This window comes from Mesocricetus auratus, unplaced genomic scaffold (genome assembly GCF_017639785.1).
Source record: "Mesocricetus auratus isolate SY011 unplaced genomic scaffold, BCM_Maur_2.0 Super-Scaffold_100010, whole genome shotgun sequence".
NCBI lineage: Eukaryota > Metazoa > Chordata > Mammalia > Rodentia > Cricetidae > Mesocricetus > Mesocricetus auratus.
Window position 1 is genome coordinate 68,217,693 of NW_024429194.1, and position 27,823 is coordinate 68,245,515.

General features: G+C 45.4%; 1 protein-coding gene and 1 long non-coding RNA gene across 2 annotated transcripts in view; both read right to left on the minus strand.

The window, feature by feature from the left end:
• Positions 1 to 251: 251 nt before the first annotated feature.
• Positions 252 to 27,823, minus strand: part of LOC121142894 — a 126,926-nt gene continuing 99,354 nt past the window's right edge. Inside the window, exon 6 of the long non-coding RNA XR_005880022.1 lies at positions 252 to 1,228. This is a non-coding gene — a long non-coding RNA (uncharacterized LOC121142894). The remainder of the gene's footprint in view (positions 1,229 to 27,823) is intronic.
• On the minus strand, positions 5,554 to 27,264 carry Pced1b (PC-esterase domain containing 1B). The gene is given in 4 exon segments (XM_040753901.1): positions 5,554 to 6,239; positions 6,241 to 6,558; positions 6,560 to 7,202; positions 27,240 to 27,264. Coding segments are annotated over 3 exon segments (1,299 nt in total). The 5' UTR covers positions 7,145 to 7,202; positions 27,240 to 27,264; the 3' UTR covers positions 5,554 to 5,843.

Sequence of the window (27,823 nt, forward strand, 5' to 3'; positions counted from 1 at the left end):
GGCAGAAGCATCACATGCAGGAAAGACAAATGCATAACCATAATAAATATCTACTCAGTAATGCCAAAATGTCCTTTCCATGAAGAAGTGGTCCAATGTAGTCAGCCTGCTACCAGGTTGCTGTCTGGTCACCCTAGGAATGCTGCCATGCTGGAGACCAGCCCCAGCAGTGGCCAGGTCCCAGAGAGTAGGTAAGGAGTTGGTGAGGGAAGATTGAGTCAGGCAGTGAAGCTGGAAGAACATCAAATCTCTTTCTGACTAGCAATCAGGTTGCTTATTTATTTATACAGATTTCATAAAACATCGACAAACTCAAGATTTTTCAAGAGATACAGATCATATCATTTTGTCCCCAGACATGTGTTTGACTTTCTATTACATGTCCAGGGTTGCAGTTTCAGTTACAGTTATCAAGTACAGATAGAGGAGATTTTGCTTCCATAATCAGCCCCATAACCCCACTTCAAAGAATCTACAGAATATTTCTGCCAAAGCCAGCATCCTTAATATATGGCAGCCTGGTCTCAGGCTGGCAGCGTTTTTGGTTTCAAAGTGCTAGACAAATAGGAAATACCCGAGTCAGTGCCAGTGAGTCACCAGGCTTTAAGCAGTGTATTATTAACCCTTGGTGGTCAAAGAGCTACTTACAAGTCAGCATGAGCCCGAGAACCTTCTCAGGCATAAAAGCTGCTGCAGCTGCTGTTCAATCTCTGGTGCAAACACAGTATTTGCTTTTATAATCTCTATAAAAACCTAGACGTTTACGAAAATACTTTTGTTCCCAGTTTAATGACATCACCACAGCCTGGTGTGAGCCAGTCTTTTTTATGAATGGCTAATCCTGACAACTTTTTTTCTTATATCCTTACATCATGCTATTATGTAGGGAAAAGGTTATTTTAGCCAATCTAACTTGGTTACTGAGTTCTTTTCCTCTAAAGGCTTACCCTGTATGACTCCCTATCTTGTAGCTACACTTTCAGGAAACTCTGAGCACAATGTAAGAGGAGGACTGGAGTCTGTTGTCAGTTCTCCTGGCCAGTCGGAGCCTGTCAGCTTCTTCTAAGTTTATACTGTTCTGATTATTCTGTTTCTGAGTTTGCTTAGGGATGGATGTGCCAAGATGATCCTGGGTCCATGGCCTCATAAAGAAATCTCTAGTGTCTTTGTGCCTGTCACCATCTCCAGGGGCTGAGGAAGAGTCCCAGGGCCAGATAAGGTTGTTTCCCTGCAAGTAGAAGGGGTAGTATGTTCAGGACTTTCCTAAAGGTACTTAGTCATAATTTTCTTGGGAAAAGTCATAAAATGAATCATAATTTGGAAAGCCCCCCCCCCCAGAATTTGACACACAGAGAACAAAACAGAAAGTGAGAGACACCGGGACAACGATTGCAGCATTCGGCTCAGTTTTGCTGGATCTGTGGCAAACGGCTGTGCTAGCTTCATGAGTCTCGGTGTTTATAGTGGATATCGCTGTGCTGTACCATAACTGGAGTTCAGGATTGATCTCTGCCGTTGGCAGGTCTGGCACTCAGCAGCAGCTGTAGCCAGGTCAGCATTGGTGAGTTCATGTGGTCAAGACCATGCATATACGTATCTTACCACCATGGCCATTTTGTTCATGGGCGCATTGGGCCATGACAAGATTGGCTGGGAAAAGAGGCTGACTGTCCACGGAATGGGTCATCTTATCTATTTGATTACTAAATTCCTTCTCAGCTGAGGTCACCTTTTTATGAGCATTTACATAGGACACAAATATCTTCACATCCTTTGCCCATTTGGAGAGATCTATCCACATACTTTTTTTTTTTTTTTTTGGTTTTTCGAGACAGGGTTTCTCTGTATTGTTGTGGAGGCTGTCCTGGAACTCGATCTGTAGACCAGGCTGGCCTCCAACTCACAGAGATCCGCCTGCCTCTGCCTCCCAAGTGCTGGGATTAAAGGCGTCCGCCACCAACGCCCGGCCTATCCACATGCTTCTTTGTCACCAATTTTCTAATCAACGCTCTTTCTATGTCCCAGACCATCCAGCCAATCCATTGGCTACAGCCAATCACATGACACAGCGAATAATCAAACACCTGGCCATTTTCCCCTCCAAACAAAATGTATGACCATGTGTACTGCCCAAAGTGCTGCCCACTGTGAAGATTTCCTTTTGCCTGTGTCCTTCAGGGTTGTCCCAGAAAGGGGTTGTAATGCTTCAGTTGTCTACTTCTGGGTGGTGCCTGCATGATGTGCAGAGCCACCAGTAAACCAGGCCTCACTGTCTCCCAGCTGATCACAGGAACCTCATGAGGCTCTAGTTGCATGCTTGGCAGCAGAAGGCAGTATAATGGGAGAGGAAACCATAAGCATTTGGGCAACTTCTTCATGTAACTTGCTTGTACCTTCAGGACCTGCTTGGGCCCAATGTCATATATACCACTTACATTTGATAATGCTTGCTGCTATGCACTGTAGTGACATACTATGATTTATTAAAGCTTGTCTGAGGATTCAGAAAGCAGTCAGCCACAAGCCATAGAAGCTGGGCTAGGAGGTGGTACACACCTTTAATCCTAGAACTCAGGACTAAGTAGACAGATTTCTCTGAGCTCAAGGCCACCCAGGGATTCACCTACAGTGGCCTGTCAAAGGCTCCAAGCAGCATCCCTATCAGGCATTGGCATCTCAAGTACCATCAGGTTTGCTGGATCATATGGTTGAAGTGGTTGCTTGTACAGAAGCCTGGACCTGTTGAAGAGCTTTGTCTCTGCTCCAGGCCCTGCGCAAGCCAAGCAGCTTTCTGAGTCACTTGGTATATGGGTGGGAGTAACACCCGAGTGAGAAATGCACTGTCTCCAGAATCCAACAGGCCCACTGAACATTGTGCTTCTTTTTTTGGTGGTGGGAGGAGCTAGGTGCAATGACCTATCCCTTCCTTAGAAATATCACTGCATGCCCCACATCACTGGCCTCCGAAGAATTTCACTGAGGTAGAAGACCCTTGAATTTTGACTGGATCTAGTTCCCATTCTCTGGTGTGTGTATGTGTTACCAACAAGTCCAAAGTGGTTGCTACCTCCTGCTTGTTTGGTCCAATCAGCATAATGTTGTCAATATAGTGCACCGATATCATATTTTACATAAGAAACAGACAATAGAGATCCCTTCTGACTAAGTTAAGACACAGGGCTGGAGAGTTAATATATCCCTGAGGCAAATCTGTAAAGGTATACTGCTGGCCTTGCCAACTGAAAGCATTCATTGTCCTTCACCCTATTCTGAGATGCAAGAAGTTCGTTAATTTTATCACAGAGCCCTCTTTTCCTTTGTCAATCTACCCAGAGATGCTAAGAGCAACTAACGAACATCATCATTCTCCTTATTTTCCAGACTGTCAAAAGTTTTACATAGAGTGATCAGATCCACTGCCTCTCAAAACTGGTGAATCAGCTTGTAACAGTTCACCCCATGGCTTTCAGTATGCTCCAAGCTTCGGCAACTGGAGAGGCTTCGGTAACTGCAGGTGTTGGCAAATTGGAAAGCCTATGCCAGATACTTATGCTTGTGTTGCTCTAGAATTACCTCTGGTACCAAAACCTGCGTTAATGTTCTCTAGAGTAACAGAACTGATAAAATGTATATTTATACACACACACATATGATATTTTCATATATGTATATATTTCCCATCTATCATTATTTATCATCCATCTATCAATGAAAAAAGGGGGTTCATTAGGATAGTTTACAGCCTGTAATCCAGCTAGTCCAACAATGACTATCTACCCACTTGACTGGGTTTTAGTTAACTCCAGACATGTCAAGCTTACATCTAAGAACAGCATCACACATGGATCTCAGATTTGTGACTCTCCAACGTGTAAGAGAACACATCTACATATTAAAACACCAGCCCTGACCAAATCCTTCTGCTCTACCCACTTCAAAACACCTGTTAGTGAATGGCTATCACTAATCCATAACCCAGGAAATTCATCACCAATTCACCATCTGACCCTCTGTACTACATCAAAGAACTTGGCTCATCAGGTACAACGAAATAGATGAACGAGGACTAATGCTTACCAGTCTAGTTCTGCAGGGAGAGATAACAGAATACCCATTTATTGGCTTACTCCTGAAAATATAAAATCAACATGACCCTACCCAGAAGTGACATGCTGTTTGGAAAGCCAACCCAGAATTCAGGTAACCGGACACTGAGGACACATGGCGCCATGCACGGCCAGTCACTCCCCCTCTCCTGATTTTGTTGATACATTCCTATTTTTGTTTTTAACCACATTTTCTAGGGTCCTCAAAGGTTATCACCATGCTGCTTCAACTGTATGCCACCAGATGGCCACACAGGTGCCATGCCAGTTTACACGATCTCTTTGGAAACTCGGGGTGCAGCCTTTATAAAGCTCAACACTAGGCAGGGACCTCAGATACTGGGGTCTCTGGAGTAAAGACCCATTTCTCCAGGAGTATGTTCTGTGTTGTGGGGGTGATGACTAAGTGCTGTCTATTTCTTCTGGAACCATCTGGTCTCGATTTCTTGCGATTTCATGAATGTCACTCTTGTAGAATAACATTATCACCTTTAGAGATGGTGGGACTAGGAACCTACAAACCAATCCAAAGTTCCCACCACTCGGGAGGTTTTACTGACATCTTTGTTATTTTATCTGGGAAGGGGCCTAGCATTTAAACACATCTAGTGATTCACAGAATATTCTGATAGAATACCGGCTGTGGCCATTTCTCAGAGTTGACCCCAAAAGGGGTGTGGCTGGGTGGTTCCTTCCAATTTGCAGCTTTATTCTACAATGGCAACTTACATTGCCATCAAGTGTGGCTTACCTTTCTCGGGTTTCTTCACATTCACAAACCAGGATGGGTCATGGGACCAACAAATCACAGGTAAGCCTCTAATATACATGGGTTTTTGTTCACCAAACTTCCAGTGAGTATCCTGCCTCTGCTCTTCCCTTCTGGGGATGACACAGCTGCTGTAACCTCAGTCCTGAGCTTGGAAAGTTAATGGGGGCTGAGGACAGATTATTTGGTATAGTGCTTGCTTAGCATACATGATACCATGGAGTTAGATTCCCAGTACCCCACAGTAGTGTGTATCTTTAATCCCAGCACTCAGGAAGTTCAAAGTCATGTTCATAGTTGAGGTTGGTCTGGGATGCCTGAGACCACCGCCCCCCCCCCCCCCACGTAAAATGTTAACAAGCAGGACTAGGGAAGACTAGTGAAGGCATTTGTTTGGACTCCATTTTCTCATTTGCAAATGTCAACCTTTAATATCTTTAGTGTTTCTAGTCCCAAAATTCAACAGTTCTTTGAGAAAATTGGATCACAGAAAGTTCCATTTTCTGCCACTTCCTTGTGAGGACTCTGTTTTGAATAGTTTACTATGCAGCCATCAAAACCACTCATTAGCATATACAGTCTTATCCTGAAGTGCTAATGGTGTAACTGCAAGGAGAGGCTGCCATTAAACACACACAAACACATGCGTGTGCACACACGCAAAACAGGTAGAACCACTTTTGGAAACAATTTCTGAATTTCAACTTTATTTTTACAAAAAGGCAACAAGAATAGCGAAGGGGGGAGGTAGTAAGAAGGCTTGCTTGGTCACTCAGGGGGAAGAGACCTCCTCAGGCAGCAGGAGTGGGCCAGTTTGTTCTCTGTTTCTAAAACAGCAGTCAACAAAGAGGAGTTCAAGACAGGACTAGCTGGGCTTAAGTTAGCAAGGTCAGTGTGTACAGACAGTGACAATGAAGGGCAGTCAGACATCACGTGGCCACATCCAGAGGCAACGGGGTTTAAGTGGACTATTGAGGCCTTGACTCTAGGCAGGGTGGGGCATGTCTTTGTGGTCGCCTGGGCCTCTCTCTCCAGGGTGTATAGGGGCCATGAGCAAAACGCCTTGGGAAACCCCTATGTACTACAGGGGCCTGGCGCTGGTGGCAGGGTGGGCGGAAGTTGGGGACGGGTGGCTGGGGATAAAAACTAAAGTCACCCTCGAAAGTATATCCTGTGTGGGTGGGTGAGGGGCCATCGGGATGAATATAGAATTCATCTGACTGGAAAACATGGTCTGAGGAAAAATAGGTATCTTGTGGATATAGTGGTAATGGGGGTGTTGCCTGTGGCGGGGGTACGGGGCAAGCTAGTAGGGGTGGGGGCCTTAAGGGCAAGCCGGGAGGTGGGAACAGAGGGCGTGGCCTGGGTAGAAGCATGGGTGGAGGGGGGGGCGAAGGCCTGAGGGCCTCTATTGGCCTGGGGCTGCCATTCCTCTACCAGGCCTGGCCTTTCCCATGTCACAGGATCAGGCTCCCACGGGTCTCGGTGGGGCAACTCCACCCCCCAGGCATCGGCCATGTGGGCCAGCAGCAGGTAGGAGAGTCTACGGTGTGCGTGCTCATTCCAGTGCACCCCATCTCCCTGCAGGTGCTTCTTGGCTTGACGGAAGTGGAAATTTAAGTCCAGCACATCGAAGCAGCGCTTTGTTGCTTCGGCATGGCTGTAGAAGTTGGCTTGGCTAACTCTTTTTTTTCAGGGTGGCTACCGAGATCCGGTACTGACCCTTACACTTCTGCGGGAGGAAGGCTGCCTTGATCTTGTCACCCAAAGGCATGGCTGTGTTCCACACCAGCAGGCATGACTTGGGCAGTACCTGGTCCATGCGCCCGAACAGGTTCTCCAGGTTCTGCCTGTAGCTACTCAAGGAATTCCGCCCATACCTGGAGACGTCCCAGAGGCAAGAGTTCATTATGATGACATCTGGGGCATGCGTGCCAGACTGCAGCTCCTCTAGGACTGTCTCCATGTACTCTGAATAGACACGTGTGAGGAAATAGAAGCGCACCAGATGATGATCGGAGCAGAACTCGCGCACCTCGCGGTAGTCGGTGCGGTTGTGTAAGGTATCCAGCTCGCCTCCCTTCATGAGCTGGTCTTTTTCAAATGTCAACTCCCCCTTGGTTCTGAGCTGCTTGTGAGTGAGCAGGCAATCCTTCTGCAGCAGGAGCACCAGGTCCTTGTACACCGCCCTATGCACAGAATCCCCAAGGACGACCACATACTTGTTGTGGAGAAGCTGCTGAACTTCCGAGGCCAACAGGCGAACCATGATGCCCCACGTGGCGCCTCTTAGCTCCCTCTCTTGCACAAGCTCGGTCTGGGAATTGCTAGAACAGAAGAGAGAGAGCTGGGAGGGACTCACCCCTAGGCAGGACAGCAAGCCTAAGAAAGATAGGGAAGTGCAATTTGGGGAGTTGCAGCCTGAGGGTATGAGACCCGAAAAACTCAACATTCCTGGCTCCAGTAGACTGGGCCTGAGGGCTGGGGGAGGGGATGGGTAGGGAAGAGGGAAGGGGGGACACAAACCCTCCTTGAGTTGGCTGAAGTTTAGGCCTGAAATTTGAAATTATCTTCCGTTTACTCTGTACATCTTTTTCTCTGTTACTTCCAACAATTACCGTTTCTTGATGCATCTTTAATATGTTAAAAGCCCAATCAGTGGGCTGGGGAGATGGGTGAGTGGGTCAAGGCATTTACAGAGGACCTAAGCTTAAATCCCCAGAAAGACAAGCAGACCCCAGAGGCTTGCCTGGCAGCTAGGGTAGTCAAAACAGCTGGCCTCAGGTTCAGTCAGAGAATGTATCTCAAAAAAAAAAAAAAAAAAAAAAAAAAAAAAAAAAGTGGAGGTCGGGCGTTGGTGGTGCATTCCTTTAATTCCAGCACTTGGAAGGCAGATCTCTGTGAGTTCGAGGTCAGCTTGGTCTACAGATCGAGTTCCAGGACAGCCTCTAAAACAATACAGAGAAACCTGTCTTGAAAAACTAAAAGAAAAAAAAAAAAAAACAGGTGGGCAATTGTGCCTGATGATGGCTGCCTTTAGTCCCAGCATTTGGGAGGCAGAGACCTGCAGAACTCTGGGAGTTCAAAACGCTGTGTCGTGAGTTCCAGACCAGCCAATGCTACATAGGGAAAGTTTGCCTCACCTCACCAGCCAACCAACAAATAAAAATAAATTAATAAATAAATGAATAAATAAATAAATGTGTGTTGGGGAAGGGGTTGAGAATGACAAGAGGAAGATATGCCTCAGATCCAGAAAGACAAATAAATATTACACGTTGTCTTTAAAAAAAAAAAAAAGAGGAAGGCACACTTTACTGATCTCGGTCTCCACCCTTGAGTGGGGGGGTGCACATGTGTGTGTGCATATACCCCACCCCCACACGTTAAAAAAAAAAAGAGAAGAAATAAAAAGGGCTCTGGGGAGAAAGGCCTCAATCAACACAGCTCTCTTTAGCATCTACAACCACCAATGACTAACATTGTTTCACTTTTCTTCCAGGCCACTCTTTGCAAGTAAATACCAAAGCTGTTTTTCTATTTTCCTGTGGGGCTGTCTCTTGGTTAATTTGCATGCCCCCAGGGGCACAGCTAAGAAGTAGAGAAAAGGCTTTGCCTTTCCAAACACTTTAGATGAAATGGCTACAGATACAGAGCTCCTTAAATGAAAGCCTGGTCTCCAGAGTGAGTTCCAGGTCAGCCATGGCCTTGTCGTGGGACCCTCCTCTCAAAATACACAAAAGTTAGAATCACATTTCAATAATGCCACCAAACTACAACCAGGCAAGGGACATAGAAGTCACTTTAGTTTTTGAAAGCCCTTGAAATCCACCATGATGTGAGAGCTGTAAGGTAATACACACTGTTAACATTTTAATAGGCATGGATGGGTGGCTAACTGGCCTTAAATTCTATCACATTTTTCCTTTTTCTTTTTTAAGACAGGGTTTCTCTGCATAGCTCAGGCTGTCCTGGAACTCACTCTGTAGACTCTTAGAGATCCACCTGCCTCTGCTTCCCATGTGCTGGGATTAAAGGTGTCCACCACTACCAAGTAAATCATTATTTTTTGAGAAAAGGTTTTGCTGTGTATTTGATGCTGGCCTCAAACTCCTGATCATCCCATCTTAGCCTCTGAATGCTGGTTTACAAGCATGTACTACTACATTGGAAACTTTTTTTTTGAAAACAGGGTTACACTATGTAGAAACTGTCCTAGAATTCACTATGTAGACCAAGCTGCCTTGAAGAACTCAGAGATCTGTCTGCCTCTGCTTCCCCGAGTGCTGGAATTAAAAAGGAATGTACCAGTAGGCCCAGCTAACAAATTAAAATGTTAAGGTTTTACATGTGGTTTTTAAAAGTGGTCACACGCATAAATTATGAAAATAGGGAGAATACTGGGTTTTCACAGAACAGGTAAAAAGATTGACTTATCTCCCCCATTTTTACTATTGCTCTCAGAATAGAAGTTTTACAGGGAGTTGGTAGTACACCTTTAACCCATCACTTGGGAGAGAGAGGCAGGTGGATGTCTATGAGTTAGAGGCCAGCCAAGACTACACAGTGAGACCCTATCTCAACAAAACCAAAAGGGAAAATGAGAAAGGTTTAACAAAAATAGCTCGTCATCGTGGAGCAACAAAATAGTGCATTAAGTAAAGCATGCACAGGGCTGGAGTCGTGTCTCAGTTGCTAAGAGCACACACAGAGAGAACCAGGAGTTGCACTCACATCACCACATAACCGAGGAGTGGTGGTACAAACCGTACTCTCAGCACTTGGGACGTAGAGGTAGGGAGATCAAGGTCATCTATGGTTTCTTAGTGAGTTTGAGGCCAGCCTGGTATGCATCGGACACTGTCTCAAAAAGAAAAAAAGGGGGAGAGAGAGAGAGAGAGAGAGAGAGAGAGAGAGAGAGAGAGAGAGAGAGAGAGAGAGAGAGAGAGAGAGAGAGAAAATGTGAGCTAAACATTATTTGTCCTCTGAGCTTAGAAACAATAAACTAGGCTTGGTAGTACACTACTATAATGCTAGCACTTGGGAGGCAGAAGCAGGAGAACTGCCACAAGTTCTAGGCCAATCTGGTCTACATAGTAAGACCCTGTCTCAAAATATCACAAATAAATAGATAGATAAATAAGTAAAAGGAGGGGGAAGGGAGAACCTCACCGATAACTGTCATAATATAAGTCAGGTGTGGTGGTGCAAGCCTGTAATACAGCATGATGGATGGAAAAGGAGGATCAGGAGTTCAAGATCAGTCTGGGACAAAACCCAGAAAAATGTACTAGAGAACACAATACTGGGGCTGGACACAGGCTCTGCACTCAGCTCTTCAGCAAAGTTACTTCGCCTCTCTGTGAAACAGGACTATAGTACTCACTTAGTTTGATGTGGGGATTGAATGTAGAGCTATTAGCTATTCTGTTTATTCTCATATGTGGGCAGACACTCACAGGGGCCAGTAGAGGGTCATATTCCCTGCTGCTGGAGCTCAGGGCAGTTGTGAGCAGCCCAATGTGGGGTTAAGAGCCAACCCCCCAGGCCACATGTAAAGCACTTAGAACACCTGCCAAGCTCCTAAGTACTAATATGAGAGTTGGTGATTCTCAGTGAGCAAGCACAGAAACCAGTTTAACCATCTGCAAAAGGGGGAGAAAACTGTTCCCCTGTCATTGGGGTGCCACAAAACCAAAGGAGACAAGGATAACACTGATGTATACAAACAACTCTTGGATGCCACTTTAAGGTGACCTACTGAAGAGATTCATCTCCCCATTCCTATTTTACAGAAAAGGTGATGAAGCTAAGATCTACTTGTTTTATTCATAGGCAACAATCTACTATGCTACCCAGAGTGGATGGTTTTCTGTACTTGGGGTCGGGGTGGAGAGAATGAATTTATCGCATTTCATCGTTCAATCTCAAGTGAGAGACACAAATATTAATTCAGGCATTAGCATAATTCAGTAACACAAAATGCTGCAGACTGATTTCTCCGTGGGAAGGTGTGGTTCTCAGTATCTTAACCAGGGAACCTTGGACCACATGCTCCCCCCCTCCCCCAAGTCAAGCAAAACTGTCTTCAAGAATTCTCCATTGTCCTTCAGGGGAAGGTGCAGATAGCACCGAGGAGAAAGGGAGGGAAAGAACATTCCAGTAAGCAACTGAAACCAAACAAGAGGGGTGGTGGTGGTGGATAACAACCAGATGGACAAAGTCAGACACCCTCTGCCAGGTCTCCATTGGTAAAGGAAAGAATGGGCTGTGCTCGGATGCCACTCAACACAGGACAAAACCTAAATGACACTTTTAGTGAACCCAGAGAATAAGTTAGAAAACTGAATCAGACACTTAACAAAGGCCAGTAACTTCCAGTGTTGGGCTCTTTTTATTTATAAAAAAAACAAAACAAAAAGGGATTTGAATATAGCTAGGTTAGGGCAATTTGCTAAACTCCCTTATTAGTTTTGGAAGCTGTTTTCTGAACTCATTTAATTAGGAGGGAATGCAGTGGGTCAGCCGTTGTTCTCCAAAACTAGGTACAAAAGAGCAGCCTCAGCTGGTGTGGTGGTAAACACCTATAGTCCTTGCACAGGGCGCCAAGGCTGAATTGCTCAAAAAGAAAACTTCAAATGAGATGCTCTCTTCCCTCCAGGGAAGAGATAAGAAAAGGCTGCCAAGGACAGATAAGAGGCTGACCCAGCAGGAGGGATGCGTGCAGAAGCAGTCAAGGCTGTCTAAGGAGTCAGGGCAGAGGCAGTGGGGTACAAGGCCTACAATGCCACTCTTAAAAAGTTTCATGGGTTCCCAATCTGTTTCCCTGCAAGATCTGGGCCTCTAAAGTCGTGGGGGAAACATGCACTAGTAATGGCTACCACTATTAAAACACAAAACCCCAAAACCTACTTTCAAGCAATTTGCTTGTATTTCTCCATTTGGGAATAATTAATATTTCAGTAGCTTCACAAGGCATGAATTATAAATCTGACTCTTTCTTTATAGCTATCCCCAACCAAACCCAGAGCATGTATTTTTCATTAATCAATGTTTTGTAGTAATTAGGTTAGTTTTTGGAAGAATCTCTGGAGATGGGACAGAGATGTCTTAAAGCACTCTGACAGTTAGGATGATGCTTGGGTCTCTAGGAGGAAAAACATGTAAATAGCCTAATATTAGTTTCACGCACCTGATTAAATACCCACTGTAACATTACACTCGAACTATAAATAGCTCCTTTAAAGGTGATTTTTGGGAATCTTATCTATCATCTATCTAGTTTTTTAAAAATTATTTTAACTTTATTGCATTGGTGTGAGGGTGTCAGATCCCCTGAACTAGAGTTACAGACAGTTGTGAACTGTCATGTGGGTGCTGAGAATTGAACCAGGGTCCTCGGCAAGAGTAGCCAGTGCACTTAAAGGCTGAGCCATTTCTCCAGCCCCCTTCCCCCGCTTTTTTTTTTTTTTTTTGAGACAAGGGTTGACCTGGCAGTTGGTATATAGGTGAGGCTGGCCTTGAACATAAAGACCTGCCTGCCTCTACATCCTGAGTGCCAAGATTAAACATGCCCAGTTCAAATAATTGTTTTTGACTTTTCCAAGATCCCCTTCGATTTTAAGGTAATGCAAGCACAGACAGGAAAACAATTATTTTTCGGGAGTTCCCCCTTTTGATGTTTATGTTTTGGTAATTTTTTAATTTTCTACGTTGAACTAAATTTGTCAAAAAGAAATTATAGGCCTGCAATGGGCCTATACTAGATTGGACTGGGCCTACCAACATTCACTTATAGATCCTAGAGTGTCCCACAGGGCTTACCTGCTAACCACTGGCTACTCATAGATTCTGGAGGGACAGTCACTGGATTCTGAACTCTGGACTGGGAACTCACCATAGACACTTAATTTGGGGCAAGTAAGCTAATATCTACACTACGCTACAAAGGTGGGAGAAGTAATATTTCTAAAATGGCTTTAGGGTCACATCAAATAGACAAAAGTATCGTGAAAGACTGTGGTTAAGTGTGACAGCAAAGTAACACTGCCAGGTAGCCACTGGGAAACCCGAGTCTCATCTCCCAGGCCAGGGGGCATCACCTGCTTAATATGCCTCAGCCCTGCAGTCTAATTAGTAAAAATGTAGCTTCCAGTGTATATCAGGGTCTTGACAACGGCCACTCTGTATATTTAACTTGGTTGACACCAGCCACATAAATGAAGCCTGAACTACAGTGACACCTGGCCTTCCAAGCGGGTTCCCAGTGAGTACAAGTCCTGCTCAGGCAGGAGTTAAGAACTGGGAACGTGGATGTACCACCGCCCCTCCCCACCAACTGTGAATGCTTCGCTATGGCACAAGTATCAGCAGAACAATTCCAAACACTGTGAGTCTGAAAAGCTACAAGCTTAAAAACTCTTAAAGCATCATGATTTCCAACGTTAACAGTCTAATATAAAGCTTAAGGGTCATGGAAAGAAATGCAAGGAATGAATTTAAGAATGAAATGGAAGTAAGTAATACTTGCTATGCAGGTACTTTTGGAGAAAAAGATAACCTGCGGACCATTTTTGGGGGGGGGGGGAGCTTTCTCTGCGTAGCCCTGGCTATCCTGGAACTCACTGGATCAAGCTGGCCTCGAACTCAGAGATCTGTCTGCCTGTTTCCCAAGTCGTGCACCACCACCGCCAAATTCCCACTTGGATCTTTTAAACAATTCACAGAAGTCTGATTTCAATCGAATGTAGCTTGGCAAATCTTTAGCATTACCATCTCCATTCGTCATTTCAACTGACTGTCTCTATAGTTTAATAGGGTAAGGAAAATGTCCTGAGTTGACCACCTGGCTTTCATCTCCAAGAAACAGTGCCATTCTGGTCTCAGGCTGGAGACCCATCTCTCTGAGCCTCAGTTCCCCCCAGCCAGGATGAGACCTGGTGTCTCAAAAGTCACGCCTGCAGGACACCGGGCCCACCTTTAAGGTCCAGTACAGCAAACCGACCCCGCTCGGGTTCTAGAGAAAACAGGCCGAGGACCCCAAGTCCCTAAGCCTCCCCGACCCCGAGGTCCCCCTTCCCACCGAGTGCAAAGGCCGACACGTACCTCCTTCTGGGGCAGACCAACAGCCAAGTCGCGCTGGGAGCGTTCTACATCCTCAAGGTATCTCCCCAGAGTGAACTAACTCTGCAGTCTGCATTTCAGTTACTAGTCCTAAGGTTAGCTCCCACCCTCCTACTTTCTCGCTGCTTAAAAAAAGAAAAGAAAAACAGAAAGAGAAAAGGTAACTTTGTTGGCTCCACCTCCAGGCCTGTTCCACTGCCTGGCCTTCAAGGCCACATCTTTAAAGCGTTGTTTGCACAGCCTGTGTCCGGTCCTCTCCTCCCACTTACTCCTCCTCTGACTTTAACTTGGCTTCCAATGGCATCAAACCCGAAGACATTTGTCAGTAAATCACCACTGGCTGCTTGGCGTCCTTTCAAAGGCCGGTTCTTGACCTCCCAGCAGCGGTGACGGCACTTCTGCAGCGCCCTCCGGAGACCCTGGCCCTGCGGGGTCCTGTCTTGCCCTAGGTCCTTGGCGGTGCTTGTTTCTCGTTGTCTCCCAGGGGTTCCCTCAAAGTTGGTCCTTCTCAAAACCCTCTCGCCAGTTCTCCAGCTTCCTTCCACCTTGCTTTCTGTCACCCTCAAGCTTCCGAGCAGTCCCTATTTTGCCCTAGATAGCTCTGGCTTTCGCCCGTTCTCCCAGCCAGGTTGTGAATGGCTTCCCTTCCCTAGACCAGGGAGGAGAAAGACAAAGGACCACCCATCACCTTATCAATACTATTTGTATGCAGATGACTCAGAATTGAGGCAATAAAGCCACCAGGCCGGGTGGGAGGGCCCAGGATTCGGCTCCGGGGTAAGATCCAGCAGGAGATCCAGCTAGATCTGCTCCTTCTCCCAGCTTCAGGCATTGTGGACTGGAGGGGACCCGAGCCTCGTAAGTTACTAGCAATTTCTTAACAGTTGAAGGCCTGCAAGACGCGGCCACACAAACCCCTACTCCACCCCCAAAGGCCTCCTCAGCTCCAGGCATTCAAGTGGATAAAGTTCTTTAGTGGGGGAAGGGAGGCATAACAATAGACTTCCAAATTCTCTAGGGTTCTTTATCCCCTCGCCAAATGGTGACAACTCCCAAGACAATTCCCTTCTGACCTTTGGACAGTCTTCCTCAAGGTAAATATTGGTTACCTCCTGGAATGAGGGCAGCTTGTTTTATGTGTGTTCAGAACTTCAATTCTGAAGGAAATATATAACTGGGTGGAAATAAATTCCATCCAAAAAGCTGGGTCAAGTCATTTTTATTTTTCACAAATGGCTGTTCCCACTCTTCTTGAAACATAACAATCCTTAAATATGATAACCTGATGTAACTCAGCTCCACCATTACTATGTATTTCTACTTGGGTGGGGACTGCTGGGGATCCAACCCAAGGTCTGATGTGTGCATTTGCATTATATTTATAAAGCAAATAGTATTTGAATATTAATCACATATCATATGGAGTATATGGATTATACATTCCATTGCTATATATGTAAGGCAGAGAGATAGATACATGTATATTGAAAATATACCTTAGGATTTCGCAGCGTTTTCACAAGTTGAGCAGTGTTCACTTTTACCTCTGTTTTTTAGCTTAGTTTGCATGGTTATTTTTTTTTTCATTTTCCATCCCCTGCCCCTCATTTGTGTGTGTGTGTGTGTGTGTGTGCATGTGTGTGTGTGTGAGTGATCAGGCACAAACATGGGATATTCTAGACAGGGTTTCTTTGTTATAACTGCCCTGGCTGTCCTAGAACTCACTCTGTAGACCAGGTTGGCCTCATACAGCAATCCGCCAGCCTCTGCCTCTGCCTCTTGAGTGCTGGGATTAAAGGCGTGTGCCACCTCCACCCGGCTAACACGGGATGTTCCTTAAGATCTACCCATAGATTGGAAGTCAATTTCCTCAGAGTCTTCCCTTGGCCTTCAGACAGGCCTGGCCTTCCTCCAAGAGCACTGCTCCTTAAATGCTGGCCCTGTCCTGCAGGCTCAACTCGAACACAAGCTCCTGCCTCCACATCCCAATCGTCCCCGGAGCCCTCTGCTCTCAGTGTCTTCCCTGGTGTGGCCTCACTGGCCCATCCACTTGTGCCTCCTTACGGTGGACATTCAAGGAGCACTGACTGCAGGCTGGCCTGTCAATCGTCACAGTCCCGTCTTTAGTTACTCTGCTTACAGAGAAATCCAGAGAGGCAGGCAGAAGAGGTTACACAAAATCGCCCAAGGCTGCTCAGCTAGCCAAAGCCAGACTTGGGTTGGTATTGATAGCAATTTCTGATGGATTAGATAAGCTTGGAGTGTAGGTTTCCTTTCTTTGGGTAGAAATATGGTTTCAGAACCCAAGCTTTCAAATCCAGCTATAAATACTTGCTGAAATGAAAAGGAAGTAAAATTATCTAGAAAGGAAGCCTTGCACACTGTGCCCCCTTTGCTATTCCTCGCTGGAATAAGCTATTTTGTATACAGCGTTACATTCCCACAAGGAAACAAACCAGGTACGGGGTTTATGTGGTTCCATTTCCACCACTCAGGATGTTAGCTAGCTTTATTCCTAATTATTGTCTTATTATTAACAGTGAATTGACGTACTTAACCAATTGTTTCACATCACCAATTGGGTGACATTATTTAGACTCATCTGGTGATATTTAAGCATTTCACTTGCTTATCCGTGTGTTCCTCTTAAGAAACTTACAAGATAGGTATTTTTCATTCACTCATTTACACATTCAAAAATCAAGATTGAATGAGCTCCCTGCCGACATCTCATGTTTATGAAGAGCAGGCTGGGATGCCAAGCCTTTGTGGTCAACCACAGCAGACAAGATTGCACAGACAATAAGTAGGCGCTGTACATCCTCTTTCCCTCAGCACTGAATTGGCTGTTTCCTTGCACCTTTGTTGTTGTTGTTGTTGTTTAAAAAGAAATTTAGTTGTTTACCAGTCTAGACCACATAGTGTCCTTTGGTGCCACCAAGTCCGGTGGCTGGAGTCCCCCATCCCCCCACCTGTCCAGTGACTTCTAACAGTAAGGAATCTGAGAGAAGATGATCAGAAAATTTAAATTTATTTAATTTATATTTAAAAGAAAATGGGAAGCAGAGCCCTGTAATCTCTTTAAGATCATTCTTCACTACATAGGGAGTAGGAGGACAGCCTGGGCTACAAGAGACCCATTAGCAAAACAAAACAAAAAAAAAGAAAGAAAGAAAAAAAGCAAGCTGGGAGATACTTACTCATTGAAACCCCTGGTGAGTGTGTGTGTGTGTGTGTGTGTGTGTGTGTGTGTGTGTGTGTGTGTGTCTCGGTTGACTTTTAGATCTCTTCCCTAGATAGAATCCTTTCCTGGCTCTAGATCAGAACAGGCCAGACTCTGTCTTCATGGCTAATGAGTTCAACTCTGGGTGCTGGAATTTTCACAAGCCAGTGTCTGGGGAGGTGATGCCATTTCCGGTGGCCTCTGGGGCAAAGGACCGGATACAGCTTGTGCTATCTTGCTTTAGGAAGAATAATGACAGAAACTTAAGACTGGGTGTCATTAATGTAGATGAAACATGAAGTGGGAATTTGGCTCTGAATTTGTTTTCACTTTGCCTTTCTCAGAAATTTGAATGCAACTATATCCTGACCCTTCCTGTTTTTAATGCTTTGGGTCCTTGGCTTTTATTATTCAGACGTGGTGAATACAGTGCAGAAAGCATTAGAAATGGGAAGGAGGAACTGGAGAAAGATTGGGGGGGCAGTAAGAGGTAAGAGATTTCTTCCTTTCCTTTCTCTTATTTAGTAGCCATAATCTTCCCTCCCTCCCTCTTTCTCTCTCTGTGTGTATGTGTTTACAACCCAGCCTCCCAGCTTCCATCTTGAATGTGGAAGGACAGACCCTCCACAGTTAGGAGCTGGAATATGGGCCCAAGGCTGCCCAGAAATAGACAGCCCTGTGACTGCGCACCAGGAATGAGGTAAAGGTCAGAGCCAGCACCAGTCTCTTCTGCTCCCTCTCCCAGACTCCTACTGGAAACTGTCAACTGGCTAGAGAGAAAAGAACCTGTGATTCAACTGATAAGCACTGGCCTTGGGTTCTGGTTGGAATGATCTCATTTGGGGGAGGGACTCTCACCTACTCAATACAAGTACAAATACCAAGATGAAAGGAGGAAATGAATCAGAAAAGACTAGGAGGAGAAACTTAAAACAAAAAAATCTTTTTTTTTTCTGAAAATAGTGACCTTTTAGAAGGTGCTTTTAACACTTCAGAGTGGAGCATTAGATTACAAAAGCCCAGGCCAGCTTGGGCTATGTAGAACCTGTCTCAAGCACAAACAACAAGAGATCCCAGGACAGTCCTGAAGTCCACACCTATATGCTTTTGTTTCTTTTTTTGTTTGTTTGTTTTTTGGTTTTTCAAGACAGGGTTTCTCTGTGGCTTTAGAGGCTGTCCTGGAACTAGCTCTTGTAGACCAGGCTGGTCTCGAACTCACAGAGATCCACCTGCCTCTGCCTCCCCAGTGCTGGGATTAAAGGCGTGCACCACCAACACCTGGCTATTTTGGGTTTTGTTTTCTCACTGTTATAGGTAAGCTGGTCTACAAAGTGACTTCATTGTTGTTTCCTGAAAAATATTTTATGTTCACTACCCCACATATGCCTTAAAATTTAATCACCTACATTCTGCATTGCTCTCATCTTACCTGAATTATTTTTTCATCTTGGCCAAGTTGTTTTCTAGGTTTCAGGCATTATGCTGGCTTGCCCCTGTCACCTGGCAGAATGCATTCAGGCAGTACTCTGGTCAGCCCAGGGTTCCATGACTACTAGTCTCCATGAAGGTGCAGAGGACCCCTTTAAAAGAAAGACCCCTGTCCACTTATGATCTCTCTCCCTCTCTCCTTCCTGCTGTTCCCCTTGGACAGACAGGACTTTTCTTGTTTCCCTCGTCTTTCCTCTGTCTTTTCACCTCTTTTCTCCTTCCTTCCCCCTTCCCTCCCCTTTCTAATAAAACTTCTCACTTAAGCTCTGTCTGCCTGGCATGTGTGTCCCCCTCTGGTCAACCTTGCCTGCCATGGGATCCGCCAAGGTCCCCCACATGCATTATCCTAACATTAATGAATCTTAATATAATCATTACAGTGTCTCCATGCGGGTCTTTGGTCTAGAACCCAACTGATAACCTGGCTGTTTTAAAATTGAGAAGAGTGTATTATGTAACTTGAGGGCCTCTGCCCTGACCTGGGTTCTGCACATGAGTTTAAAACCTTTCCAACCTGCTGAGTTTCAGCAGCTCTGTGCACTGTGAGAAGAAGCTGGGGAGGCTTCCAGGTTTTCTGTAATCGCCAGGAGCCCAGAGAACAGAAGAGCAGCAGTAAATGACATGGCAGTTGCGTTTATACGATTTATATTTGAAATAAGGTTGCTGGAGAGCAGCGACTGATTTTCTTGCTTCCAGCCTCTATTGACCCACGTCAACAGCCTCCATTGCAGATCTGGCTCCATGAAATGCTTCAGAGCCCAGTGAACCTTTTTCCTTACCACCCTAAAACACACTTCCTCCCATGGCTCTCCATTCATGACTAAAGCAGGCTCTTGTCATCTTCGCTTTGCAGATGGTGAAACTGAGACTGCAAAAACTTAAATGCCTTGTCACCTTGATGGAGTAGGACAGGCATTTTAGAGTCAGTCCTTCCACTAACTGCACAGTGGCTGTCTTTGCTGCCAGGTTGGGGGGGCACTGTCAATGTTAATCATATTTAAATTATGTTGTTTAGTTTTAGAAAGGGTACAAGAGGGCTGACGGTGTTGCTCACTGGTGGAGAGCTCACCTACTGTGCATGAAGCCCTAGGTTCTGTTTCCCACATAAACTGACTGGGCATGACTGGGCATGGTACTGTGTGCTTGGAATTGCAGCAATAAGGGAATCCAGGTCATCCTTGACTACGTAGGGAGTTTGAAGTGTGCCCAAGCAACATAAGACTCTGTAGTGAGTCTCTGTGTCCCCAAATCCCAAAGAAGCAAGGCTACTTATTCTACCAGAAACATTCTCTACAGAGATTTCATAGCTGAAAGGGATTCCATATAGCGACAATTATTGTGCGAACAGTCAGGAAACTCTGGGCCACCAACAAAACCAAAGTTACATGCAGAGACAATGTGTGTTTTCCTGAGATGTCTCAGATAGTTATGTCAAAGATGATAAACTGTGCTTACACAGCTAAAAATGATCTATTACCTTGAGTTGTATATGTAAAACTTTGCTCTCATCCCTAAATCTGAACAATGACATATACTTCACAATTTTGTTTAGGAAAGGAAATTCTCTGCCCTTTAAGCCTTCTTTTAAATTATTCTGTCAGAGCAATGCTACATAGAAAGCCACAGATTGTATACATTGTTACCGTAAAGGCAGTAAAGGTACTGGAGGTGTGCCTGGAAAGCGCCTGCTCTGCAAACAGGAGGCCCTGGGTTCAGCTCCCAGTACTAGGCCTGGTGGTGCAGGGAGGCAGAGACCCAGGGATCACTCTGGCCAGCCAGCAGAACACAGACCCAGGAAACCAAAATGCCCACCACAGATGCTTAGATTCCACACTTGCACACACACATTCAGATATGAACACACATACAGACGACTACAATGAAACAAGAAGGGTGGGCTGGAGAGTTGGCTCAGTGGTTGAGGGCACTTGTTACTCTTCCAGAGAACTGGGTTTGATTCCAAGCACCCACGTGTTGGCTGGCAATACCCTGTAAACTCCAGTTCCAGAGGATCTGACACTCTTTTGACCTTCAAGGGCACCAGGCATGCACGTGGCTGGCACACATACACATACATATGTGTGTGTATGTGTGTGTGTGTGTATGCAAGCAAACTGCTCATATACATAAATAAAGCAGTGAAATAAAACTAACAAATCCATAGAGTGACTCCTTTGAGAAGCCTGTATCCACACTTGGGTGTACCTTCTTCCCCTGAGCATCTTTGAGTTACCCCTGTGCTAAAGATCCACGTTAAAAATGTCTTTTGCCAGGTGGTGATGGTGGCTGTCTTTAATCCCTACACTCAGGAGGCAGAGGCAGGCGAATCTCTGTGATTTCGAGGACAGCCTGGTCTACAGAGAGAGTTCCAGGTTCCAAAGCTACATAGAGCAACCCTGTCTCGGAAAACAAACAAAACTTCTTTTAATAGATTTCAACTCTACTTCATGCCTTCTTGTCTTGAAAGTCTTTTCTGTGGCAAAGTGAAAAATCCCAGGTTTGCCTAAGTGTAGGCCCCTAAGGGTCACAGGCACTCGGCAGGGCGTAGCACATGGCTGTCCTGCCTCCACTGTTCACCCTCTCCTTCCTAAAGATCTACAAGCACTGTTTACTAATTGGGTGATAGATGAGGGTCAAACTGAACAGATGCTAAACTGCAAAATTACTTTGGTAAAACTAATCATTCAGGTAGGGCAGTGATGGTGAATGTGTTTAATCCCAGCACTCAGAAGGCAAGGGTCTCTATGAGTTCCTAGACCAGCCTGGTCTACAGAGTCAGTTCCAAGACAGCCAGGGTTACACAGGGAAACCCTGTCTCGGCTCGAGAAACCAACCAACCAACCAACCAACCAACCATCCAAAAAAAAAAAAAAAAAAAAAAAACAGAAAAAACTAATTCTTCAGATAGTTCCAAATGTTCAAATACTTGAAATGATATTAAAAACCAGCCAAGCAAACAAAAACCCCAACCTATTCCTGGGATGACAATGTTGTTCAGTGTTAGAGCCATTCAGACAAGTGACAGCCTGGAGCAAGACGCAGGCAAAGCTCTCCGGTGGAGATGCCACCCTGTGACTGACCTTGGTCAAGGGTCTGTGTTCTTCTGTGTGGACAGCACCGAAATTTTTTTTTTTTTTTTTTTTTTTTTTTTGGTTTTTTGAGACAGGGTTTCTCTGTGGCTTTGGAGGCTGTCCTGGAACTCACTTTGTAGACCAGGCTGGCCTCGAACTCACAGAGATCCACCTGTCTCTGCCTCCCAAGTGCTGGGATTAAAGGCGTGCGCCACCAACACCCGGCTTAGCACCAAAACTTAATGCTCACAGCTATCTGACTTCAAATCCTCTGGTGGTATGGATGGAGGGCAAGGCTATGATGTCATGCAATAAGTGAACTTGAGATCGTTTGGCTATGGGGCCAACAGACTGTTAAACCTGATGGAGTCACATATGGTTCCATGGCCTTGGTGGTCAATGAATCCCTCTGAGTCTATTTTTTCATTTGTAAAAGGGTGGCAAATAACCGCTATGTGAATGAAAAAGAAATCTGGACAGTGTGTCCATAGAGGTATATAATAAAAGATCTCTATGCTGCTCACAAGGGCTCACTTCTTCATTCTCCCTTCCTTCGAGTCAGTAAGTTACTACCACAGGCTTATATGCTTGTGGGAACGACCCAGGAAACGGGAGATGGTACAGAGAAGTTGGGGAAATTGGCTAGAGCCAAGTCCTTGCCTTGGTAAAGGAGCAGAATATCGCACGTGTGTCAGGGATTGGCCTAGGATAGGAACACATCTGGGCCACCACAAGTAAGAGGACTGGAAGGTGGTATTAGAAGCTGCAAGAGACAGGGGGTGGAACACGCCTGGATGGGGAGAGACTGGCTGTACCTGCTAAGCAGCTAGAAGGGACCACTCACTAAGGCTGCTGGATGAGTTCTTCGGTTTCTCTCTGGTCTGTCTCAGCAAGGTAGGTGCGGGCATAGAGTAGGCAAAAAGTCAGATTTAATCAAGATTGGGGCTCTCTTTTCTTTCTGAGACAGGGTCTCAATATGTATCCCTGGCTGACCTGGAATCCCATATGTAGACCAGGCTGGTCTTGAACTCACTGTATCCACCTGCCTCTGCCTCCTGAGTGTTGGGATTAAAGGAGCAAGTCCCTACATCCAGCCATTTGTGAGTTTTTTTTTTTAATTTTGTTTCTTTTGAGACACAGTCTCACTATGAAGCTCTGCTTTGCCATACTCATCCATATGTAGGTCAGGCTGGCATTAGACTTTTGGAGACTGACCTGCCTCTGCCGGAATTTCTAAGGGTTATTATTATTTTATGTGTATGTATATGGGTTTTTGCACATGAGTGCAGGTACCTCCAGAGTCTAAAGGAGGCTTCCAGATCCCCTGGAGTTCCAGTGGCTGCGAGCTGCATGGCAAGGTTGCTGGGAACACAGCTCAGGCTTCTGCCACAGCAGTGCACACTCAACTCCTGAGTTTCAGCCCTCTGCAGCTGGCTCTGTGTGGTTTCATTAATGCAGACTGATGTCACACATCGTTACTTAGAGTCACGGATAACTTGAATCCAAGCACAGAAAAACTAATTAATTAATTACATAGTGGGACATATTTTAATGTGAGGGGAAAAATAATGTGCTTCTCTCCATCCTTTTTGGTGGTGTTTGATATTAAGCCTATAGTCTCACAGATGTTTGGTAATCATTCCATACCCAACCCATTAGTGTTTCTTCAATATCAACAACCCTTCCTTTTGTCCCAGCCAGGGAATATTTTAAACTTATCTATTTCACCTTCCTCCTCCTCTACTCGAAGGAGCAGTCATTTTCTTTTCTAGGAATGGAGTGGCCAGAAATCAGTCCATTTGATATTTACTTATAGATGGACTTACTTCAGTTAACAACTGTTTGCATTCAAACCTATGCTTGGCTACCTTTAATGATTGCCAAATTTAACAAATCAGAAACCTTGTTTGTTCTTTGCTTGTATGATAACCTATATGGTTTTGGTCATTTCTCTTCAAAGAATTTGAAATTAGTACTTTTAAGCATATACGAATAATCAAACATCTGTAACCTCAGTACTGAGAAGCTGAGGCAGAAGGATTACTGAAAGTTTGAGGCCAGCGGATCTATATAATGAGTTTCAGGCCAGCCAAACCTGCATGCTTAGACTCTGCCTCACAAAACAAAAAGTACATCTGGATAATGAATAATTTGTCTTCTCTAGCAGTATATGAAGAATTGTAAAGGGATGTAGCTCAGCCTTGGAATGTTTGCCTAGCATATCTGAGGCCCTGGGCTCTATCCTTGGTATTGCAAAACAAACACCACCTTCCTTTAAATTTAAACCTAACCTGGCAGTACACTAGGTCTGCAATTCCAGAACTTGGAGGGCCTAGGAAGAAGGATCACTAGGAGTTTGAGGCTAGCCTGGGCTACATAGTGAGACCCTGTCCTAGAAAACCAAAACAGTAACGGAAGAATGTTGAGGGGACTGAAAAGGTGATGATGGCTCAGTGGTTAGGTGTGTGTACTGCTCTTAGGATCAGAGTCTGGTTCTTGGCAGGCTGCTCACATCTCCAGCTCCAACTACCTCATGTGCACGCATGCACGCGCGCGCACACACACACACACAGAGTAATAATAATAATAATAATAATATACTTTTTATGATTTTTGGCTTTTCGAGACAGGGTTTCTCTGTGTAGCCCTGACTGTCCTGGAACTCACTCTATAGACCAGGCTGGCCTTGAACTCACAGAGATCTGCCTGTCTCTGCCTCCTCGGTGTACCACTACCGCCCAGCAAATAAATCTTTCTTGGAAAACAGACGACTTCGGAAGCCAGGTGTGGTGTTCAATGTTTGTAATCCTAGTACTTGGAGAATGAGACCATGAGTTCTAACCCAGTCTGGCTACACAGTAAGTAAGAACCTTGTCTATACAAGTTAGAGTTTGAGATCTGAATTAAACTTTTCATGAGTTCAAGTTAGTAACAACTAAATTTTGTGCTAAACCAGTGTATGTCAATTTCTCTTTTGTTGTTGCTAAGTAGGGGTTTAGGAAGTTTGGCAATGGATGAAATGAGAGACCCAAGATCCTACTCTTAGGAACTGCCCTGGGTCTTTCTTGGAATCTTTGTTATATGCAAAGTCTGCATTCGGCTCCAGCTGACTTCCTGGTTCAGAGCTTTATAGGCTTGGAAAGTGAGAAAGGTCTCAAGTTTTTATCTGGTGAGTCATGTAACTCCAGATGCTTGACTCCTGTGGACCCATTTCCAGAGTCAAATATTAGATGTATAGATTGAGCAACACAGTTTTCAATGTACTCTAGGAAGTGGTGTGTGTGTGTGTGTGTGTGTGTGTGTGTGTGTGTGTGTGTGTGTGTTGTGTGAGGTCAGGTGCAGCTCACCATGACTACAGCAAGCTTGGCTCAGTTTGCCTAGTGGGCAGTCCTGGCAGATATCCCAAGCTCTATAGTAAACAAAGTTATTAGGACAGTCAGTCAAGCATGGTGTGCCAGCCACTGATGCCCAGATTGTTTTTTAACTGATGTTTTGAGAAAGGGCAAGCCATTTCTGTTGGCCATGACCCACCTTTGTCTAGCTCAGCATCAAGGTACCTTCCTCTTGTTTTAGAGCATAGGATTCTCTTGCCTTGGTACTGTACAAACCATCCTCTGCCCTTAACTCTTCAGTAAAATGTGACTCGTGCAATCTGGACCTAACAGTCTCTTTCCTTGGAGGCTCAGAACCCTTCCGCCTCTGTCCTCTGGCTCTAGTACACTGGGAGTGGGACTTCCAAACAATGTATGTATATTCATGCCTTAATCATATATAAAATAATGCTTTAAATACTTAGCCGCACTGGGCATTGGTGGTGTACACCTTTAATCCCAGCACTCAGGAGGCAGAGGCAAGCAGATCTCTGTGAGTTCAAGTCCAGCCTTGTCTACAGAGGCTCAAAGCTACACAGAGAAACCTTGTCTCATAAAACCAAAATAGTAATAATAATGATGATGATGATGATGATATTTAGCCACAGGTAAAATGAAATGTTGGCATGCAGCCTGTATGATGAACATAGCTCTGGCTGTCATGAGAACATCCTGTAGGAACAGACTTGCAGGTAGACAAGGATGACACAGGCTGTCTTGAGTCTTGGGAGACTGAACAGCCTTTCCCATCACAGTGAGCTTGGACCATGCAGTAGGCTTCCTGGGGCTGGCTGCATGGTTCCACAATCACAGGTCATTTTTTTTAAGCTTATAGCCTTTTCACAAAGGATAATTAAGCGCTGCATGAGAACAGAGGCCTTATATTATATTAGAAATGTGTCCCTCACTTGTAAATAATGCCAGGAGACTCCAAGCTACCGACATAGTGTGCTCTGATTCCCGTTTCTGTGCTCACCAACACTCCTTCACCGATTTGACCATTTTTAGATACACAGTTGAGAGGTCTGTTCCTATCTGGTGTCACACAATCCTTCCATTCTGCGAGTCTGAATCTACACACCCCATTGCTTCTTCTCCCATACCCTCACTGTGCAGCCGCAGGGCCTTCTCAGTACACTTCACACACTACCTGTGACAAGCTTTTGGTTCCTGAGGAACTTGGTTCCTTGGTTATCTCCCTTCCTCAGTCCACACTAACACAAACTTCAAAGCTTTATCCTAGTCAGGGGTGGTGGTGCACACCTTTGATCCCAGCACCCAGGAGATACAGGCAGGCAGGAGATCAAGGCCAGCCTGGTCCCAGGTAATCTAGAGCTACATATTGAAACCCTATGTCAAAAACTCAAAAACAAGCCAGGTGTTGGTGGCCACGCCTTTAATCCCAGCAATTGGGAGGCAGAGGCAGGAGGATCTCTGTGAGTTCGAGGCCAGACTGGTCTACCAAGCAAGTTCCAGGACAGGCTCCAAGACAATACAGAGGAACCCTGTCTCGAAAAACTAAACCAAACAAAAACAAAACAAAAAACTCAAAAACAAAGACACTTTGCTGGGTGGTGGTGGCGCATGCCTTTTATCCTACCACTTGGGAGGCAGAGATTGGCAGATGTCTGTAAGTTCCAGGACAGACAAGACTGACATGGAGAAACCCCGTCTCAAAAAACCAAACCAACCAAACAAACAACTCCAAATAAAAAACCACCACCACCAACAAAAACAAAAACAAACAATAAAAAGTCTGGATAGTAGCCGGGCGTTGGTGGCGCACGCCTTTAATCCCAGCACTCGGGAGGCAGAGGCAGGCGGATCTCTGTGAGTTCGAGACCAGCCTGGTCTACAAGAGCTAGTTCCAGGACAGCCTCCAAAGCCACAGAGAAACCCTGTCTCGGAAAAAAAAAAAAAGTCTGGATAGTAAAAAAAAAAAAAAAAACTTAAGTGGCACCATTAATTAACTCTCATAGTGGCAATGTTTCTCCCAAAACCAAAATGCTAAGCCTTAATTTACCGATCCCACACAGCGGGATCACTGGAAAACTCATTTTCAAAATCACTGGAGTCTGGTAACTCTACCTTTCTGTAGAGTGGGCTCCAGCATTTTCCAATGCTATTCCCAGCGAAGACCTGGGACTTGAAGCTAGTTTGTTCAGGAAGGAGACAGCTTGGTGTTCTTTGGTGCGTGTCATTCTTCCTTTCTTCTACTAGGTAAACACCCTCCGGGGCCTCTCTCTGGCACAGTGCTAGGCAACAGTGTTTTAAAACACATGACAAAAACAGCGAAGGGCAAAGAAAGGTTTCTTGTAACCTCTGTGAGTCTACCAGGATCTGATTTAAAATACATTCTGAGTGAGTGATCTTATTTTCCCGGTTGTGAGGTCCACAGCTCCCCGTCAGAAATCTCCAGCTCCTCCCAGCTGTCACCAGCAGGGTCTCCCCTGGCCAGTCCACTCTGCTGGCCACAGTCCCTACCTCAGTTCACACCAGGGATCGCTTTGCACCTGACTTCCCCCCTCCTCAGCTCTTAAGCTCCAGTCCGAGTTCTGAGATGCACATCTTTCCATTCCACAGCCCTTCATAGACTGAGCCTGTATCTGAAGGCATCGACCTTCCTGCCTTCGTCAGGCTGCTAGCAACCAGGGAGCCGCCCCTCCGAGGAG